The sequence below is a fragment of the Hemicordylus capensis genome, chromosome 3, assembly GCF_027244095.1.
Source record: "Hemicordylus capensis ecotype Gifberg chromosome 3, rHemCap1.1.pri, whole genome shotgun sequence".
NCBI classification, from domain to species: Eukaryota; Metazoa; Chordata; class Lepidosauria; order Squamata; family Cordylidae; genus Hemicordylus; species Hemicordylus capensis.
The window spans coordinates 148,974,729-148,987,990 of NC_069659.1; the positions used below are offsets into that span (position 1 = coordinate 148,974,729).

At 40.3% G+C, this 13,262-nt stretch overlaps 1 protein-coding gene across 5 annotated transcripts in view; it reads right to left on the minus strand.

Moving 5' to 3' along the window:
* The window catches only part of PCCA (propionyl-CoA carboxylase subunit alpha), a 335,273-nt gene that overhangs the window by 272,231 nt on the left and 49,780 nt on the right, over positions 1–13,262 (minus strand). For all 5 annotated transcript variants that reach the window (XR_008319164.1, XR_008319165.1, XM_053307833.1 and 2 more), the window contains 2 exons: positions 11,877–11,990; positions 9,900–9,953 (listed from right to left, as the gene is read on the minus strand). Coding sequence is in view for 3 of the 5 variants with exons in the window: in XM_053307833.1 (XP_053163808.1) it covers positions 9,900–9,953; positions 11,877–11,990 (168 nt within the window). In the remaining 2 variants the exon portion in view is untranslated. The remainder of the gene's footprint in view (positions 1–9,899; positions 9,954–11,876; positions 11,991–13,262) is intronic.

The following is a 13,262-nucleotide window of genomic DNA, read 5'->3' on the forward strand; positions in this document are numbered from 1 at the left end:
AGGATTTGTATTAAATATATTATTGTATTAAAGACTTTACAATGTATTAAAATGACACGCTATTGCCAGAATGTATCAATAATCCCCATCAACTTCGGAAAGGAAGAAAGCTCAGCATTGGCAAGAATCAGGCTCTCATTCAGTTGATTTGTATACTACGTAAAAGAGGTTTCTCATTTCACTAGAAAACAACATTTTCTTATTTGAGTGGCAAGTAACAAAAACTGGAGCTGACAAAGGTAGGCAGGCAGACTCCTTATGCATCTAGAACCCTGAACAAAGGGCTAGAGGCAGAGGTGAACCTAGGTAATTTTGGAGCCTGGACCTGGCCTTTAGAGCCCCCTCCCCCCGCAAATTAATCATCATTATGCTCCGCCGGGCAACCACACCACTAGGGACAGACTAAAGGGGATTTGGGGGAACCCAGGGGCCGTGGAGGCCCTGGAGTTCAGCCCTGAAGTCCAGGGGTAAGAACATCTTTGGCTAGAGTTCAGATGATATGGGAGAAGCTAAACAAGTGAATTGCATTAAACTGTTGCTTTCTCTTTGTATAGGTTCATTATAACCCAGTCTCCATCACATTTTTTTTTAGAAAGCAAGAAAAATCTTGGCTTTTTACCCAGCCTTTTAAATTGGCATTTTGTTTGCTGCTGCTTTGTATCTCATGGTAATATTGTACATGTTTATTAAACTTTTAACTAGATTTTTATTTTTATATTCCATTTTAAATCTTATTGTGTCATTTTTTATGGTTTTATATTGTTTTTAAATGTGTTGTAAACCACCTTGAGGTTATTTTAATGAAAGGTGGTTTAAAATTTAAATAAATAAATAAATATCTGCACTCTAAACATAAATCCCTATACACTGGACTCTGATGGATTCCTGAGGGCTCTGGATGAATTATCCGATGCATTCCACAGGGTTCTGGGGGATTTTTTAGATTGTATGGCAGGCACTCCTGTCAAAGCTCTAGTCTAGTTGCTCTCTAGAATGGAGAGATGACTCAGGCGGTTGACATGATTGCTCCCAAGTGGACATGCTGCTTGGGGCGGTGCGGCCTACCATTTGTTCTCTGGATCCTTGCCCAACTTGGCTGCTTCTATCTAGCAGGGAAATTGATGGAGATGGCCTAGTTAATATCATTAACTCATCGCTGAGGGAGAGTAGGATGCCTCCTTGTACGATGGAGGCAATGATTAGACCACTTCTTAGGAAGCCTTCCCTAGATCCCTCAGCGATGGATAGTTATAGGCTGGTCTTCAATTTCCCATGCTTAGGCAAGGTGATTGAGAAAGTGGTGGCTAACCAGGTCCAGGCAGTTCTGGAGGAAACTGATCATCTAGACCAATTTCAAACTGGCTTTAGAGCAGGCTTTGGGTTGAGTCAGCCTGATGGATGACCTCTCCAGCTTGGGTCCGGGCTACATTAGAGAGCGCCCTCTTCTGTATGATCCCCATCACATTTTGAGGTCATCTGGTGAGGTCCGTCTCCAATTACCACTGGTACGTCTGGTGGCAATTTTGATTCAGGCCTTATCTGTAGCTGATCCTGGTCTATGGAATTCACTCCTGGCAGATATCTGCAGTTTAAGCTCGCTGTTGGCCCATAAGAGAGCCCTAAAAACTTACTTGATTGGCCTGGCCTTCCAAGGTTTTATAGTTGTTTTTAGTATTTTAAAGGGTTTTAAGTTATTTTATTTATTCATTTGATTCATATACCACCCTTCCAAAAATGGCTCAGGGCGGTTTACATCAAAATAAAAATGAAACAATTGAAAACAAAACTAAATCAATTAAACAATTAAAATCATTTAAAACCAACATTAACAATTTAATGTTAAATCTCATTAAAAGCCTGGGTGAATAAAAGTGTCTTCAGTGCCCTTTTAGAAGTTGCCAGAGATGGGGAGGCTCTTATTTCAACAGGGAGCACATTCCAAGGCTCAGGGGCAACAAACAAGAAGGCCCGTTCCCTAGTAGCCGCCAAACAAGTTGGTGGCAACCGCAGACAAACTTCTCCAGATTATCTTAGCAGGCAGTGGGGATTGTGGAGAAGATTATGTTCTCTTAAATACCCAAGGCCTAAGCTTTTTAGAGCTTTATAGATAACTACCAGCACCTTATATTTTGCCCAGAAACATATCGGCAGCCAGTGTAGTTCTTTCAACAGAGGAGTAATATGGTCTCTCCTAGATGACCCAGAGACCAACCTGGCCGCTACATTCTGGACCAACTGTAGTTTCCAGTCTACGTACAAAGGCAGCCCCACATAGAGCACATTACAGTAATCGAGCCTAGAGATTACCAGCATATGTACCATTATTTTGAGGTTGTTTATCTCAATAAATGGATACAGCTGGCGTATCAGATGAAGCTGATAAAAAGCACCTCTGGCCACTGCTTCAACCTGGGACACCAGGGAGAGGTTCAGATCCAGAAGTACCCCCAGACAGTGTATCTGTTCCTTCCGGGGGAGCATGACCCCATCCAGAACTGGCAGATCAAAATCATCACCTGAGTTCCAGCCACACACAATAAGTAACTCTGTCTTATCTGGATTGAGCCTCAGTTTGTTATCCTTCATACAGCACATTACTGCCACCAGACAGGCATTTAGGGAGGTTATGCCATCTCCTGATGATCTCTCCCTGCGGTTTCATGTAGATGTTAAACGTCTGAGAAAATAGGGAGCCCTGAGGGACACCATAGGAAAGTTCAGATTTGAAAGAAAAAGTCCCCAAGGGACACCATCTGGAATCTGCCTGTGAGGTAGGAGCGGAACCACTGCAATGCAGTGCCTCCCACCCCCAATCCCCTCAGACATTCCAGAAGAATTCTATGGTCAATAGTATCAAAAGCCACCAAGAGATCCAAAAGGACCAACAGACTCAACACTCCCTCTGTCAATTTTAAGTAGTGTGTTTTAAATGGTGGTTGTTTTTGTCTTTTTAAACATGTGCATTGCCCAGAGCCTTTGGATGGTGTAGTCTATAAATGTAATAAATAAATCAATAAATTTAGTAGAGTTCGGCCATGTACTTGCTTGACCCTTGCTGTTCATGGTTTATTAAGTCTAGCAGGGAGGGAATTTTTAGCTGGTCCAGCAGGTTCTAAATGCCTCATTGAGAGGAGGGATCCCAGCTCCATTGAATGAAGCTATTTGACCATGCCTAAAGAAACCCAATCTGGACCCAGAGGATGTAAACTACTATAGGCCTGTAGCCAATATCCCCTTCCTGGGCAAGGTGCTTGAGTCTGTACTGGCTGACTAGCTCCAGACACTCTTGGAGGCAATGGATTATCTAGATCCATTTCAATCAGACTTCAGGCTTGGCTTTGGAACAGAAACTGCTTTGGTCACCCTGTGGGATAACCTGTGCGGGGCGGGGGGGAGTACAACCCTGTTAATTCTCTTGGATCTCTCAGTGGCTTTCAAAACCATTAACCATGGTATCCTTTTGGATAGGCTGGCCAAGCTGGGTGTGGGAACCACTGTTCCAAGGATTCTCAGATGCTGGTGACTACAGTTCCCAGTATCCCTTTGCTTGGGAATTATGGGACATGTAGTCAAGACTTATTGTCTTGTAAACCACCCAGAGAACTTGCGTTTTGGGTGGTATAAAAATGTAACAAACATACATACATACATCTGGGGAATCCCCTTTAGAGGAAACTCTGGTGAGCACTACTTGAAGGTGGTTCTGTTCCTATCTCAAGGCCTGTTTCAAAAAGGTGGTGCTGGGGAATTACTGCTCAATCCCTTGGCAGTTATGCTTTGGAGTTCCACAGAATGCTCCCCTACCCCTTTTTCAGGTTTCCTGCTAGCTACAAAACTGTCACTGCCCAAAAAAAGAAATGGGCAATTTGCTTCCACCAAAGCGGCTATTTGGCAATTAGCTTTTACTACTGCTCAGCTTGCAGTGCTTAATATTTGTGTAATGCAGTTGCAGGGAACTGCACAAAAAAGTAAGTCCATTACAGGGTTGGGCTTCTGTGGCCATTTTAGGATGGAGAAACAGTTTGTCTGCCATTTGTATCCTCCCCCCACCCAACTTTCCTAGGCACACAGCTGATCAAATAAAGGCAGGAGAAGTTGAAAACCTGCTTTAATGTGCAAATGTGTTTCTCACCAAAGATCATCCCACTATCCCCACCTCAATTTGAGGGTGTTTGCTTTACACCAAATTGGGGTGGGGCGACATTTGAATGCAGAGTAAGACAATAAGCTGGAGTCAGAATTAAGAAAGGCACAGGAGGAAAAGGGACAGAAATGGAGAATGAAAGAGCGCCAAGGGAGCTATGGGACAGAAGGAAGAAAGAGCTAGAAATTAGAACAGGAGGGAACCGGTAGATAAGAAATACTAGAGTCAGAGGACAGAAAAGAGGCCTGACAATGAAAACAAAAATGTGTGCTTTAGGGGAGGGAGAGGAGAATGAGATAAAGAGGGACATACACACACTTAGGATGGGGATGGCATTTATGTATGTATAGATCATTCACCAGGGTGAAAAGTCTGAGGTCAACTGTCAACAATGCACATTTGTAGCTATACTGAGCATGCGCATGCGCTCGCGCTCTCTCTCTCTCTCTCTCTCACACACACACACACACAAACACACACACACACACACACACGGCCTTATGATTTATAATACAAAATACTGAGGGTTGGGGCCCTAGAAAACAGCATGACGTGTAGTGCACGGGACTTCAAGGGAAGAGGGCAAATTTGCAAAATGGAGCAAGGCATCAGTCATCTCCCCTTCCCTTCCATCCCTCCCCTCCATCCCCCATGTCACATGCCATGCTGCTCCCTAGTCCCTCCCCACCAACTCTCAGGGGCAGTTTTTCAGGAGGCACAGGGGATAACAATATGGGGAAGGAGGACAAAAACCTCACTGCACAAGCTTCACTGTGCTCACAGTTGTTTAGATACAACTCAATATTTGCACAGTTGCTATTCCTCTATTGGATGGCTGCTCAACTTCAGCCCCCAGCTGTTATTGGAATACCATAAATGTCGGGCACAGCAGTCAATAGCCAGGGATTATGGGAATTGAAGGCCAACATCTACAGGAGGGCCAAAGTTGAGCAACCCTGCCTATTGCATAAAATTCAGATATCTTCACTCAGTGACATTCCTACTGCAACAAGATTAGATATTTCTAGTACTCAAAACAGCAGTATTTGAAAATTCTTTACCTAGCTCACATGAGGACTGGTATTGCAAAATGCTGTATAGAACATGAATACATAGACATAGAGAATATACAAGTATCACAGCCACAAGAGGCATATACACAAGAGGTATATTTTAAGGTTGCAGCTCTCTTATATTTAGCAGGGGGAGAGCAACTGTCTCTATTCAACCCCAGCACAGCATCATTGCAATGGTTGTTACTGGTGTCTACCTTGTGTTTCTTTTTATATTATGAGTCTCTTTAGGACAAGGAACATTTTCTTATTCTTTTTTTTGGGGGGGGGGATATAAACCACTCCAAAATGTTGTTGTTGAAAAGTGCAATTTTATCATTATTCATTGTGACCTATGACATATATCATTTTGTGAGGGGGACATGAGGGGCTATGTCATAGATCACAATTAATGACCTACTTCCACAGTTGATTAACATGTTTAAAAACAACTAGTAAGAACTAATCTACCAACTTTCCTTTTACTATCCCTACAGCTGGACTAAATTTGGTCCAAATTGATTGGGCAGTTCATAAGTTAGCCACTTGCACCTCAAACATTCCTGTGTCTGCCATCTTGAATTGGGGTGGATGACATCACCACAAACTATGTGTTTGAGGTGTCCCTATGGGTACCTACAACTGTACCAAACTTTGCCCAAAGGGTTTAGGTGGTCCACAAGTTAGCCCTCTTGCACTTCAAACATTTATGCATCCACCATCTTGAATCATGGTGCATGACATCATCACAAACTACATGATTGGGATGTCCCTATATAGCAAATTTTGTTCAAATTGGTTAGGTGGTTCACAGGTTAGCCCACCTGTGCATCAAGTGTTTGTGCGTCCGCCATATTGAACTGGGGTGCATTTTATCATCACAAACTATGTTGTTGAGGTGTCCATACAACTAGGGATGTGCACGAACCTGCACCAGCAGGAAAAGCAGAGGGAGGGGTAAGTGCACCCTCCCTGCCCTTAAAGTTATCCCAACCCTGCCGTCAAACTGGCCCCTGCCAGTTCCGTGCACATCCCTACCTACAACTGTACTCAATTGCGTCCACATTGGTCCAGGCATTGTGAAATCGATAGGTGGGGACACACGGACACACACACACAAACACACACACACACATATTGAATACCGGGAAAGTAGGCTTAAAAAAAAAAGTTGACAAGATACACACTCCCCATGAAGCCTAATGCAATTCTGTTCAGTATATGATGTGCCAAGTCAAGTGATTTTGAAGTTGTTTTAAGTATCTTAAAGGCATGACTGGAAATCATTGCCTATTGGAAAATAAGGAAAACTGGTCTGGTCAAACTAAGGGTATGCAGAGTGGATTATATAAATTTCAGTTATATTGTCACTTAAAATAATGGTTGGAAATGAAATCAGAAATATCATATGTTAAATTCTACATTTTCCTTAAAACTCAATTATGAGTTTCTGCAACACACACTGAATTAAAAGCTGCTTTTGGATGTAAAAGGGGGAAATGGAGGGAAATATTTAAAACTTCTGAAGTAAGAGTGGTAAATATTACACATTGGGTCAGGTATTCTATTATTGCAGCAAAATTATGGTCCCAACTGAAATTAATGGGACAGGTTAGTCATGACTAACTTGTCTCTTTGATTTCAATGGTGCTTAATAATGACTAACATAGTTTGAATGCTGCCCTATGCATATTTATGTCTATCAATAGCAGTGTACTTTCCATCTCACACTGTTTTGCCCAGTAACTATTCCCATTGCTTCTGGAAAGCTCTGAGCACTTAAACATACTGAACTGTGGCCTATACCTTCAAATAAGTGGTCTCGTTTAGAGTATTTGCATCTGTACAGAGAGCCAAGCAGAACTGCATCGCTTTCAGAGTTCTTCACTGCTGTCTCAAAGCAAAAATTTGTGTAGTGCAAAATACACATGGACTGTAGACCAGAGATTTGGGACTATGTTCCTAGGTAGGTGAAAGGCTTTATTTAGTTGAGAACTAGTATGTTTATGCCACTATTGTTCAGGAAATACAAGAATTACAAAATTAGAAATTCAATTTAGATTAGAGATTTTAAAGTCTGCCTTTTTCTTAATAATGTAATGTCCCACTTGCAGCAAAGTACGGAACTCAGCATATATCAGTCAGGATCCATATCCCAATGGAAATCAGATTTTTCTCTCTAACTCCAGTCCTTGGTACTGAACTGAATCCCAGTCCACACAATCCTCACCTTAAGGAAACATTTTTCCAGATGAGAAGCTATAGCGATGTTGTAATGAAGTAATTAAACTCATCTGGACTGTTGGCTATGCACTCCTGACTAACTTTTGGACTTGTGTGGGGAAATCAACAGTGAGCAGTTCATTACAAGATAAATTTGTGCAAAGGTTTAGTCTTGGAAATTACTGGCAGAGAGTTGTCAAATACAATCAGATTTATTGAAGGATAATAAAGGGTACAGAAAGGAAAAACTGATTAATAAGCAACACAGTATTAACTAATAAGACTAATAAAACTAACTTGAGGCTCACAAAGAGGCGTTTTAGCTTGAGATCCAACTCAAAGCCTTTAGGAGATAGCTTTAGACTTAAAAGAGAGCAAGGAGAGAGGGGAGCAAAGATTGGTTAGTATACCTGTTTTCTTCCAATGGTGTGTCAGACACTTGTTGCTCAGCAGGTGCTGAGGGATCTCTCTCTAGAAACAAGCAGGAAAACAGATGCAAGAGTGGAGACCTGAATGCCACTTGTGAGTCAGGAATCCAGTAAAATGAAAGTGGTCTTTTCCCAAGAGACCAGTTCCCTGATGCAGCCAAGCATGCAGCACAGATTGGGTCTGGAGACAGGGCCAAACTGGATACTGAAAGTGGGATGGGCATGAGGGCTAAGGCACAGCCAGATGGAATAGCTGATGCTCAGACATACATACACGCAGCTGGTGAATCCAGAGAAGAGACACACTGTTTGATGGTGTCTGTGATACAAATAGGCAGTGGTCTGCCTTGGGGCCAAATGCTGACCACACTTCATTGGTGAGGAGGGTGACATCTGTGGTGGACAAGAGAATACATTTTGTCAGCTCTAGATGGGGGTGCTCTATAGCACAATGAAGTGAAAAGGTGTAGACAACCTGTATGTAAAAACATTGAACAGTCAGACTCAGAGCTGATCTTGTGTCAGGAAGACCTTCTGGGCAGAAGAGAAATATATTTCTTTAACATAATGAGCGCATTCCCCATGTTTCATGACACCCATTAAACACATATATGAGAGGGATGAATCTGTTGCAATCTTATCTGCTCTTCCTGTGAAGGTAATTAGCTTAGAAAACTAATCCTTTATACCAACAATGAGACGGGTTTTGGCTACTCATTTCAGAGAAATAGCTTCTCCTTCACTCGGGTCTATTCAGCGACCTTCTCTGTGCATTAACAGAGGGGGAGCACAAGGAATAGTCCTCATTCAGTCATGGGTTAGGCCTGACCTGGAGTTACCTTCCCATGCTTATTCTTGGGGGTTAGCCCATGTAGGCAAAATGGTGAGCCCACTAGCTAAAATGGAAACTACAAGTCTGTAGTTCCAAATCATATGTAGGGGTGCTTCTGGGAGCCCCCAAACAGGCTGTTCCCTTAACAATGGTAAGAGGGATTAGAAAAACTCGGTTGCACATGCACAGAGGTCCATGCATTGACCTTTGAATCCCTACCATAGTCCAGTGGAAGACAGACACTAGGTAGACAACCTAAGGATCTTAAATATTCATACTATTAGCAGCCATTACAATTATTTTTGTTCAGCGACACTGTAGGATAGATAGATGAATCCCAAATATGCTGTTATCAGGGCTGACTTGGTTACTGAAATACAGCTTCCTTCCTGCACTGTCAAATTGATAAATTGATTAACATATTACTTCTCTGATCAGTTAATTTAAATACTGTAAGCATCTATACTAGTGTGTTGGGGTGGGAGTAGACACCCATTAACACAAGTCTTGAAGGCAAATAGGAATAACTAAAATTGATATTAGCACACAAACATATCATAACATTAAGAACCAAAAAAAGCCTGAAGGTATCTTTATGGAGGATCCTGAAAGAAGCAACAGCAATAAGTCCCCAAATGAGAAAAGACTAAAAACTTTATCTATAGAAGACATTCATTTTTGGAAGAAATATTTCTCAGTTCCTTGTTCATTGCCTTCAGAAATAGACAGTACATCTAAGCGCCAAAAAGGCGTCAAAAAATAAATAAGGTCAAAGCCCATTAGTACTTTAATGTAAAGGTGTTAAAAGTACTGATGCTTTTAATCGACTCCAGTTCTCTTTAAGTTGTTTTTGACTTTTAATGTTAGAGGGAAAACCACAATAGCTTCATTCTATATGACAAATTATCAAATACAGTTTTGGAAACACACTAAAAAGAAAGGAATTCTTAAGCTTCTCTTTCATCAAGTGGGGCAAAGGGAAGAAGAAGATGGTGACCTAAAACAGCAGCAGGCCCTTTGAGAGTCAAAAGACCTCAACGTTTTGTTTGTTGATCACCCCACCAATTAACTGAACTGAAGAGAGGAAATTTGTGATTAAAGCTTTAACACATAAATCACACTGGCTAATAATTTAAAATTTACAGCTACAACTAAAACAACACACCTGATAATGCTCTCACCAGGGAATAAAAGAATTAGAGAACACCATCATCACTTACCAAACGCCTAGAAAATTCTTTATTTTCAGAAAGAAACCCATATCCTGGATGTACCTTTAAAAATAAAAGCCAGGGATAGAATTCATTGTTTCAGACATCTGGAAGCTTGATGTAGACATTATTCCAGCAGTACTTAAAAATTCAAAGCAAAAAATGCTCTTGTACTTTATGCTAGTTGAGAAGATATTCCTATATCACTTTTCCTAACAGCTGAATTGATTGTCACAGATAAAGGATCATATATTATTCTGCAGGAGTCTCTTTCCATTGTCTATCCTGTGAAGGATTCTGTGTAAATAGAAAAACTTACACTAACAATACAGATCACTTCACCTAATTGCATCTCTTAAACCTGCTTTAAATATACTGCCAGGCATATTAAAAAAATGGAACAGAAGACTTGTACAGTTCCACATGCACATCATCATGTATAAACTGGGTCACTGACACCTGCATTATTACCATAGCAGCATCATACACTCTCTGGCCACAAATCTCTGGCATGATGATATTTCACATGCATTTGCCAATGACTTTGCATATTCACAACAATGAATACATATTATCTTGATCCAATACACATGACATACAACTTCAGTGAGATGCAAAGTCTTGAAAGCTACCCACAAGTGGTCATTGAATTTGTTCTCTTCCTCTCCTCTTTCATTTCTCCAAACTGTACAGCGAATTCAGCAAGTTATTCCCCTCTACTTTTCTCTCAGTGTAAGCCTTTCTTTCACCCACCCTCTCCAAATTAGTCTTTTCCTAACCATCCATGCTTTTCTTTCCAACACATTTTCCCAACTTCCGAGTTAACAGTGTCCATCCACATCTAGTAGCACTACTAAAACCCCACTTCAAACTGAACAGAATATACAATTGTTAGAGTAGGGGGAAGCAGTAATATGCCCCAGCATCAAAATAATACTACAAATAACACGGTGTATAATTACACAACACAGTAATCTAGAAAAAACCGTCGGTTTCATCATTCTAATCATATGTAAACTCACAGTAAGGAAATACGAGGCAGACTAAAGATTAAAGCCTAAACTATTATCTCCATTAAGTCTTTTTAAATAACAAACAATGTAAACATCTGCAGTGTGTTAGCTAATTAATGTTGTTTGCCATTTTTCCTCCTCCCTTCCCCCTTCCAAATGCACCATACTGAAACATTTATTTCAAAAGAAATAATGCTAATTGAGACACTCCAGGGTAATTGCTGGTGTTGACCGACTTCCATCTATCGAATTTTATTTAAGGATGCTTTTGCATTAAGCAGTTTTGAGCACCACATTTGTATTCACTGATGCAACAAAAAAGCATTATTTCCATCCTAAAAAAAACCCCAACAACATTCATTCATGTTAAACTTTGAATATCTGATCTAATTTGAGGTGAAGGAAGAAGAGCAAACAACTTGTTCATATCTATCCAGGCTACAGCGTATTTTGTCAGCAAAGAAAAGAAGTGGAAAATAATTTCTGGATCCACCATTTACCGATATCAGAGTATCAACTGTGTGCATAAAAATGCGCACAAATGCCAACTTGGGGAAGAAGAAAAAGAACTAGATTTTTAAAACCCCAGAAATTTAAAACAGGCACTGCTATATTATAAAAGACATCCAAAAAGAGAAGCAATGGCACAGAAAGGGTTAGTGCTTTAAACTAATTGGGATTTTTTTTTTCCCCTCAGCAAATTTGGAAATGAACTGAAGCTGCTCCCTGGTGTGAAAGCTGAATCCAGCAGCCACCTGCAGGATCAGCGACCGGCACTGCCAGATGCTACAAAAGCCTTTGATTTCCAGTAGCGATTTCGGCCACATTTAACTCATGTGACATGAACTAAACTGGAATAGCATATTCAATCATTCTCCCCCTCGCTTTTTTTTTTAATCTTTAAATACAAACTCTAGCTTCTATGCTTTCTATATATGAAACAGCTGCAGAGGAGAGACTCATTCAGACTCACAGCTTGGGCCCGGGTTTTTTTAATGGCTTCCATGATAGCATCCATGTTGAGGTAGCTTTTACTAGTGGGAGCTGGGCCAACACAGACTGCTTCATCCGCCATTTTCACATGAACCTGAAAAGACAAAATGTCTACATTTTAACACATATGCATGCCAGCAAATAAGTTTACCACTACCTCCTTTAATTACAATTGTTTAAAGCAGAAAAAAACCTTAACATAATTATTGTATCATAAGCAGGCACTGTGTAGACAGAGATTATATATGAATGCTCACTGGCACATACACTAAAAATGAGAGGAGGGGAGGGGAGAGAAGACTCACTGTGTATAATGAACAGAGGCATACACATTGATGCATATAAAAACTTACAATATTAAATTTTCATTTTATGCTAAGTGTAGCCTATATTTGGACAAATACAAAGAACTACAAATTTGAGTGTACTACACTGATAATCTATATGTAAATTCAGAGTCTAAAACTACTTTGTTAAATGTAACCAGGGTAGCCTAATATCTTACTACTTAACAACAAACATTCGCGGCCAGTTCCATCTAAGCAGGCTCCCCAGGAAGTTGGTGATAATTAGAGTGAATTGAATGAAGGGATGCAGTGAGTGTCCCTGCACAGCATCAGGTCAGCAGCATGCACAAATTAAAGCCTATGACTAAAGAGTTCAATATCACCACACGTGAACCAGAAAATTTTAAGAATTATTTAAGCAGGCTTAGGTTTGATTTTCCCAATTCATTCTTATTCTTATTCAGATGGGAAAACATACTTTTAAAAGAAAAAAAAAGAAAAAGAAAATCTGAGTTATAAAAACAATTGCCAGAGAAAGTTTGCCACAATTTAGAATTGATTCTGAAGGGCAGGGACCATGTTCTAGAGGAAGGATCTAAAAGAGCTAGGCTTGGCGTAGTTTAAGGAAGCTAAGCTAACCTTTTCAAAGGGACCAAAAAATAAATAAATCAGGAAGCATCTGTCGTTTTAATAATTAGAAGCGGAAAAGGGCTTGGTATTTTATTAGATGCATTATTAATTCATATTTATATAGATCTATACATCCAGGCATCTGCATAGCTGTTTCCTTTTCCTACAGCAGTACACCAAGGCAGACTTGAGAAATAAAACAGGAATAGAAGCAGTTAAGATGAGGTATAAAGAGCAAGTTCTTTTGATGAAACCAATAATTTCTCAAGTAGAAAGGAAGCCTATTCTCAGAAACTAGGAAGTCATTGTAGAAGAGAAACAAAATAGACCTAAATAACTCTGAAGCACAAAAATTAAACAGAAACTTAGCCAGTGAATTTTGTATTATCTGATTTTTAACCTACATTTTCCATGGTTCTGAGTATATGAGATAGCTTAGTAACATACAT